This window comes from Prunus avium, chromosome 4 (assembly GCF_965620075.1).
Source record: "Prunus avium chromosome 4, drPruAviu1.hap1.1, whole genome shotgun sequence".
In the NCBI taxonomy this organism is placed as follows: Eukaryota; Viridiplantae; Streptophyta; class Magnoliopsida; order Rosales; family Rosaceae; genus Prunus; species Prunus avium.
This window is the reverse complement of record NC_142287.1, coordinates 26,789,376-26,796,779: the sequence shown is the minus strand read 5'-3', so window position 1 is coordinate 26,796,779 and position 7,404 is coordinate 26,789,376. Positions and strand designations below refer to the sequence as shown.

The window sequence follows — 7,404 nt, the reverse complement described above, 5'->3', positions numbered from 1 at the left end:
TAATAAAATATTCATTTGACATCTTACTTTTGGGATGTCAAAAGTAATGGCTGAACCACTTCTAGCCTTTATTCCACATCAGCTTTGTCAATTTGGTTGGAGTGATGTGAGATGTTATTTCTTGGTTGAAGATGCTCTAAGTGAAGCGAAGGTACACTTTCCGAAAACTTGAGAGCATTATATCTCTCAATCTTGAGATTAAGAACTTGCCGAAGAGGCACCAGCCAACTCCTTAAGAAATGAGACAACATCATCTGAAGACTGAAGCAGATATCGAGCATTTGTACGCGTCCGCCCGACGGTACAAGAGTAGTAGTTCTCCCTCTTTAGGTCAAGTACATTCCATGAAGTCTTCTCAGGAGACGGCCATCGTGCATTCCCATTGCTGTGAGTCGCATTCTTCTCAGGATTTAGTAAAGGTCGTTGTGTCTTGCTCTGAGCTGATTTTGAGGCACTTTTATTTGATGGAACCTTCAATGAAGATCTTCTCTCACTAGGTAACTTTTGTCCATCAGTCATCTTTCTCGGAAGGCCCATCTGCTCAGGCGGAAGATCCGGCTCAAAAAAGGTGTAAACATCTTCATCCTGAAATGAAGATGAACAAACACCTGAATCAAAATGTTCTCCATTTTCCACAATTGGGAGTTAAAGCACATAAAATGAACTACAATCCCATGCTTGTCGGTTGGTATTAAGGATCAGACGATGCAAAAGTGGAGCATTTTGATGGGCCTGTAAAGAACCTTCAAGAAAATACTGGAAAGTAACTTAAAGTTGCTAGCAGATTCTGAGTGTCTGAAGAACCTTATTTGAAGCAAAATGTGATGGTATAATTCCTCAGATCAGAAAGGAAACTTATAACACAGATATGTGGGGATCAGAGATGAGGGAAGGCATGAATTGTGGGATGGGAAAGTTACCTTTCCAAGAAAATGTCCAACACACAGCACATAATCAATGGGTGTTGTCATAGATTTACTGTGAACTATCTCTCCCAATATACGGTCAATTGCTGCACCCTGAGTTGATAAAGAAAATTGTCAGAAAAGAAAACAAGCAAAAAACTGTAGTATGAAAAATATAAATTTTATTAATGTAATATTTTTTCTTAAGCATTCATGGATTCACCTTTGTGACACCAAACGGTCGCACCTCGACAGACCGGCTACCTTGAACAACATCGACAGATGCATTAGAAATTGGACCAGTCCAGAGATGCTGCAGCATATCTCTTGCTTGAAGTCTTCCAAAATCAACATCTGTGATAAGATGATAAGAAACAGAAAGAGTATATAATAAACAAAAGTGCACTTGTTCAAAAGACCATCTTACAATGGAAACGGGATAAAACAGAACCATTCTTTTTTTGGGTTGAGGGTTCAAAATTTTTTTGTACCTGCATATTTATAATTCCACACAAGTGAAGTTTCACGGTCATCCAAATGTGACCGGGGTGTTCTCTCCGTGAAATACTCAAAAACATGCTGAAAAAATAACATCAGCATTGTAAGTTAGAGGAGTCAGGATTCAACCAAACAGAATATAACTTTAATTCAAGACTCAAGATCACCTTCACACTCTCAACCCATTCCATATTCAAATGTTCGGGCATTGTTGTCATCCATTTTCCCTTCGTTAGGCGCAAAAACATCCCATTTTCAGCTGCCAACCACATGTCAAGCTCCCCGAAGTTCTGTAAAAACATTCTCTAATTAAAAAGGGGATAAAGTAAAGGTGGTAAAGAAATTAAGATGTGGAGATGGATGAAATACATCATCTAAAACATATGTGGCACTCCCGCTGAGAACAACAATAGTTGTTTGTGGATCATTGCAGAGTGCTGACAAGGTTTCTTTCAACTCTGGGTGCAGTTTAAGTTCCATTTCTTTTATTTGATCACCTCGTCTCTCAGGTGTGTCCACTGGTTCGGTTAATGTTGCGTTGAATCCCTGAGTTCGAATCACCACAAAGATCAGAAGAAAGAAGAAGAAAAAAAAGTCTATCAAGGTTGAATCCACGAAAGAAATATTATTGACAGAAGGTAAGAGTGCCTACAAATGCTGGAGGAGTTGCATATTACTCAAGGAAGAAAATCAGCACTTTATAGTTATGGGAGAATCGACAAAAAGGAAGTTACAGAATCAACCAGAAAGTAGCTGACAAACAACTTAACAGTATGAAAACCAACCTTCAATTATTATTTTTTGGGTCAAAACCCTTCAATTATAAGTCTTAAAAATAACAGGGAGAAACTGGTATCAACTAAATGCACATTGGTGAGACCAACTTGATGTATTATTAGCTACTAAATATGTCAAGCATAACAGCAGAATGACCTGAATTATATGGAAGCAACTTTTATGCACTGCTGGTATACTGGGCAAAGTAAAGGCATAAAAAAACCTTTCAGTTGGGCAGTGAAATCTTGGTTAAGACATTTCTATGACAACTGTCCATTACGTGCATCAGGCTTCCTAGATTTGACAAAGTATACCATGCAGATCTCTTCAAAGATGAAAACCATGCAGATATGTATGATATTTAATGAAGAATTTACTAGAGGTAAGAACACCACTTCTTAACTGGGACATTCCCATAACATACCAGTATGATCAATCGATTACTTGCTTTCGAATATCTTTCAATTGCCTCCTTGTTTGGAAGTGGTGGTGGCACCTGTCTAGTCCTTATCTGTGCCTCTACGACAGTGTCGTTAAGTTCACTGGAAAATATTAATGCGAATATCAAATCTCAGTAAGTAATTTGTCTGCCATGTCAATTATGTTGGTTTACCATTGTGCCAAAAGCTTAAGTTGTTAGCACACAGCACAAAAATAATGTCAAGTTCTAAGAATTATGACATGTTGAAACTCAAGCATGCATACCTTACAAACGTTTCGGCCCATTCCTGGGCAGTGTGGGTTGCCACGTGTATAAAGTTATGCTTATGCCGCTTCTCTCTTTCTTCAGAGGCCATATTTAATGCTTGGGCAATTGAATTGGCAACTTCTGTGATGTTCCACGGGTTCACTAGAATTGCACCAGCACCTAGAGACTGTGCGGCACCAGCAAACTGCAAAATGAATTGGAAGTGTGAAAAGCTAGAAGAAAACAAGTAATAAAAATTAGTCGATTTATCTGTTCCTTGAATGTCAATTGCACAACTAGCATTGCATCTGATACAACCTTAACGAAATAAATGCTAAACACAATTAAGTGAGAGGTTTTACGAGAACCAACTAAACATGGGTTCAGTATCTCAAGCTTATTTGATTCATGATCTCTATCTTCTTACATTATGTACTATTCTCAACATTGAAAATTATAATTCAACACCAACGCAAATTTTCCACAAAGAGACGAAGATATTACCTCACTAAGAATGAGGACCCCTTTCTTTGCATCTTGGCATGCCACAAACTCGTAACTGACAAGATTCATTCCATCTCTCAGGGATGTGACAAGTGCTACATCTGGGCGAATTGCGAAAAAAAAAACCAGGGAAGAAGAATTTATTAGCTGAAGAGTTACATATACATTTTCTTACAGCTAAAAATGTTAAGTTCTGAATAAAACAAAACTATAGAAATCAGGAAGAGCACAAAAGGATTTTCTGCCATTAAGGCTTATGGCTTATGTTGAAAATTTGGTTTGCCTGAAAAATTCTGGATCAAAAGAAACAGGGAAATCCAGAGTATGTAGAATAATAGTACCTGTAACTGCATATAGTGCACATAAAGCATGAAAGTCAAGGGAACGATCCTGTAGACGTTTAAAGAATTGTTATGGGAAACATTCCATTAAATTACATGTGATAGGTCTTGAAACTTGATATAGATGAACGATAAAAATACTGTTATGGTTATGGAACAGGCACTACTAAACTCCTATTCCACCACATTCTTGCAACCCTATCTCTGCCATTTTCCCACACATATGACATCAACATCCTTCCTAGTAAATTCCACTGAACGCCAAATATGACCTTTGAATAATATATCATATCATGGAATAGTTACTTAAGAAGTCAAGCGCATACCAGGTGATGTATTGGGACAGCAGTCAAAGTTCCAAATCTGCCATTAATTCGCCCAACAATTTCATGAACCTGGCTTGTAAGTTTTTGATCTGTGGAAATGCAAAATAAGTAGTTTATACATCATACTTAAGATAAGACAAAGAGACAAGAAACCACATGAAGGGGCATACACTCTGGAACATCCGTTCTTGTTGGCACCGCAATTTGCAGCAAAACCACTTTGTCACGCCAACTTGGGTTTTCCTCAAGAAACTTTTCAAATGCCAGTATCTTTTGTGGAATTCCTTTAATCATATCAAGGCGATCGACACCTAACATTACCTGTAATGAAGAATGTTAACAGAATTAAAGTGCTATATTTCAGATTGATCATGTTACTGTTCTCTAAAGTGACACATATTTTTGGCAGATTTCATTGACAGAAATAACAGGTGTATTTGTGTACGTGTCTAGGATCACCGCAACAACAAATGAACATTTACCTTTCGCCCGGCAAATCTTTCTTTCAATTCCCTAATGTGTTCTTGGACTTGAGGAGCCTCCATTGCACGTATGAAGCGCTCTGAATCTATTCCAATAGGAAACTGAAATTTCAAGCACACAAAACATAGTAAGTACAGCTAATAATTAGATAGTGTATATATATCATATAAAACGTTTAACACTAAACTTTGTGCAATGATAAAAATTACACAAAACCGAAAAAGGATAAAATACCAAAAACCAAAAAAGGAGCAGGTAGTAATTAGATAGATACAGACCGCAGCCACTCGAGTAAGCCTCCCTTGATCCTCTACTCCTTCAGGTGTACCCTCAAGTCCAAGAATGCGAGTGCAAGCACTAACAAAGTGCCGTGCATAGTCGTAAGTGTGAAAACTGAAAAGAAAAAAAAAAAAAACTTTATAATCGTTTGCGTATTAGGTTTTTATGATGTAAACAGAATTAAATAATCTATCAGGACAACATTTTACCAACTATCCTCAAGTAAATCGTATAACATGTTCGTTATTGATGCAGAATGTAACCAATAATTACCCGACTAAATCAGCTGCAAGAACTGAACGGAGAAGCTCTGATCGTGATGGCAGTGTCCTATGGATTTCAGAAGAAGGAAATGGGGTGTGGAGAAACCAACCAACTTTCATTTTGCTGTTGTAATCCTTCAGGAATTTTGGAAGAAACATAAGATGGTAATCATGGCACCAAACTACATCACCCTCCAAATAGTGCTCATTGACCACATCAGCAAACATTTGATTTGCCTTCTTATATGCAGCAAACTGCGACTGGAAACTCCGGGTGGTGGCAAGTCGATCTTCTTGTGGAAGTCCAAGGTAATGGAAAAGGGGCCACAAAATGTTGTTGCAATATCCATTGTAATATTGATCAACAATCTCCTCATCAAGAAAAACAGGGATACACCTCTGCAAGGAACACAACAACCATCAGTTGGACAGTGAAGTTACAAAGTTTATGCACATTTACCTCAGAGACAAAACCATATACATAAGCAATCAGTGAAATGATCTGGATCTTTCAGTTTAAAAAAATTCAGATATAGAAATTTGAACCTTCTCAGCTAGAGCTTTAGTAAGTGACTTCTGCCCAATTTCATCTGGCACATTTACCCCTGCCCAACCAATCCACTTTGCTTCAAAGTCCTTTACACCTTTGGCAAAACCATCCAGTACAAATTAGGTTTGTCTTTTTGCAGGTAAAGAAATACCACATTAAAATGAAAAAATATATTAACACTAATGGAAATCCTATCCCCTTAAGAAAATGATAAACATGGATACATAAACTTCAATAAAGGGTTGAAGACTTTAAACTGAACAACAATATTTAATGAAGACTTAAGACATCACATACCTAAAAGGGCACTGACCAGACCCCCAGCACTTACGTCCAGAGACCATGAATCTTCACCTCTCCTAACAGCAGAGACGGGTAACCTGTTGGCGACAACCAACAGTCGTTGTCGTTGTTTGAGAGGCCGCCCTTCTTGCTTTTCACATCCATCAGTAAGCGCCCTCGCAGCTGCAGCCCCTTCCAAGAATTGTTCAACATAGGCAACTTTTGAGTTTTCATCTTCTCTTAACTGCAAGTCAGGCTCAAATGGTTGAGTCACCCTATTGTTATCATTTGCTTCATTCAAGTGGGAGGCCCTGCTATTCTTCCTTAGCTCCCTTTCTCTCAAGAGCCGTTCAACTCGATTTGGGATGCGGGATGAATTACTGTTGTACTTGTCCCCAGGCATATGCTCTTCTAGTAATGAACCTTCGGTTCTACTAATATTAGCACTAGGGTCCTGGAGCAACTGTGTCCTACATTTCGATTATGCAAACTAAGTCATCAATCAGCATCATTGACCAAACAAAAGCTCACATTTGGGTGTTAAGAGCAAAAAATCGTAAGTAATGACAAGCAGGTCAAGTGATAGGGATGCAAAGAACGGGATAGCAAGAAAATGGGGTCTAGCACTCTCTCTTGGTCTACTAAACTAGAAAGTTGAAACCTCACATTCTTAAAATCAACATGGAAAAATGTTAAAAAGCATAAAGGGAAAAGACTAAAAATGAAAGTAGGCAGACAGGAAATGACAGAAAAGAAAATCCACTGCAAAGCTGGTGACAGAGTTCTCAGCGGGTGTTCGGCATTCCAACTCTGGCAGGTTCATTCAGATGAAACAACAAATACGGAAAATACAAACGTACAGAAACTTTTAGTTTGCTGAACTAAGAAAGCAATACCATATACTTATTTCTGTTAGAAACAGCATAAACCAAAGACAAATAGAAAGCCTACTTCTTCAATCATACTAGAAAAAACAAGTCTTTAAAGAAACAAGGACCTCACCTCCTTCCGAGTTTTAGTCAAATATGTCAGTGTTTGGAGATGGCTGTGTCAACTGAACCCCAGTCAATGGTTTATATAGAAAGATGGAAGGGAGAGAAATGGCGATCTCCAAAATCTGAACGGTAGAGAATTAACGTAGTGAGAGAAAAAAAAGAGGAAGCAATACAATCCGTTTGTAAGCGTTACAAGATACAGAAAATCTTACAGCCATGCAGGAGATAGAATGACGTTGGAAAAAGAAAAGATTTTACCCAAAGAACCGAAAAGGAAGCAAACAGAGTATTAGCAACTAAATTAACTCAGAGAAGCAATTGTTTTAATGCACAATATGTATCTTCTTCACTGTCAATATCTTGTCTAATTGCTATATTTGCAATTTTCTATAATAGAAGCGATAATCGGGGAGGGATGAACAAGGTCATTAAGATTCTCATTATAGGTAAGTTCTCTATCAACATAAACTCAGTTTTTTTTTTTTGCCATTTTTCTTTGGGCCTGAAATTTGA

At 37.9% G+C, this 7,404-nt stretch overlaps 1 protein-coding gene across 1 annotated transcript; it reads right to left on the bottom strand.

Annotated features, from left to right (window-relative positions):
- Nucleotides 1–150: 150 nt before the first annotated feature.
- LOC110753151 (alpha,alpha-trehalose-phosphate synthase [UDP-forming] 1-like) lies at nt 151–7,404 on the bottom strand. Its single transcript, XM_088252536.1, has 19 exons — nt 7,104–7,404; nt 6,899–7,013; nt 5,912–6,366; nt 5,611–5,708; nt 5,075–5,463; nt 4,801–4,915; nt 4,522–4,623; nt 4,210–4,360; nt 4,040–4,128; nt 3,714–3,762; nt 3,373–3,473; nt 2,886–3,073; nt 2,605–2,722; nt 1,773–1,949; nt 1,571–1,693; nt 1,397–1,484; nt 1,129–1,259; nt 921–1,019; nt 151–585 (listed from the first exon to the last, which is right to left on the bottom strand). The coding sequence occupies exons 3-19, from the start codon at nt 6,297–6,299 to the stop codon at nt 199–201; spliced, it is 2,793 nt and encodes a 930-aa protein (XP_088108662.1). The 5' UTR covers nt 6,300–6,366; nt 6,899–7,013; nt 7,104–7,404; the 3' UTR covers nt 151–198.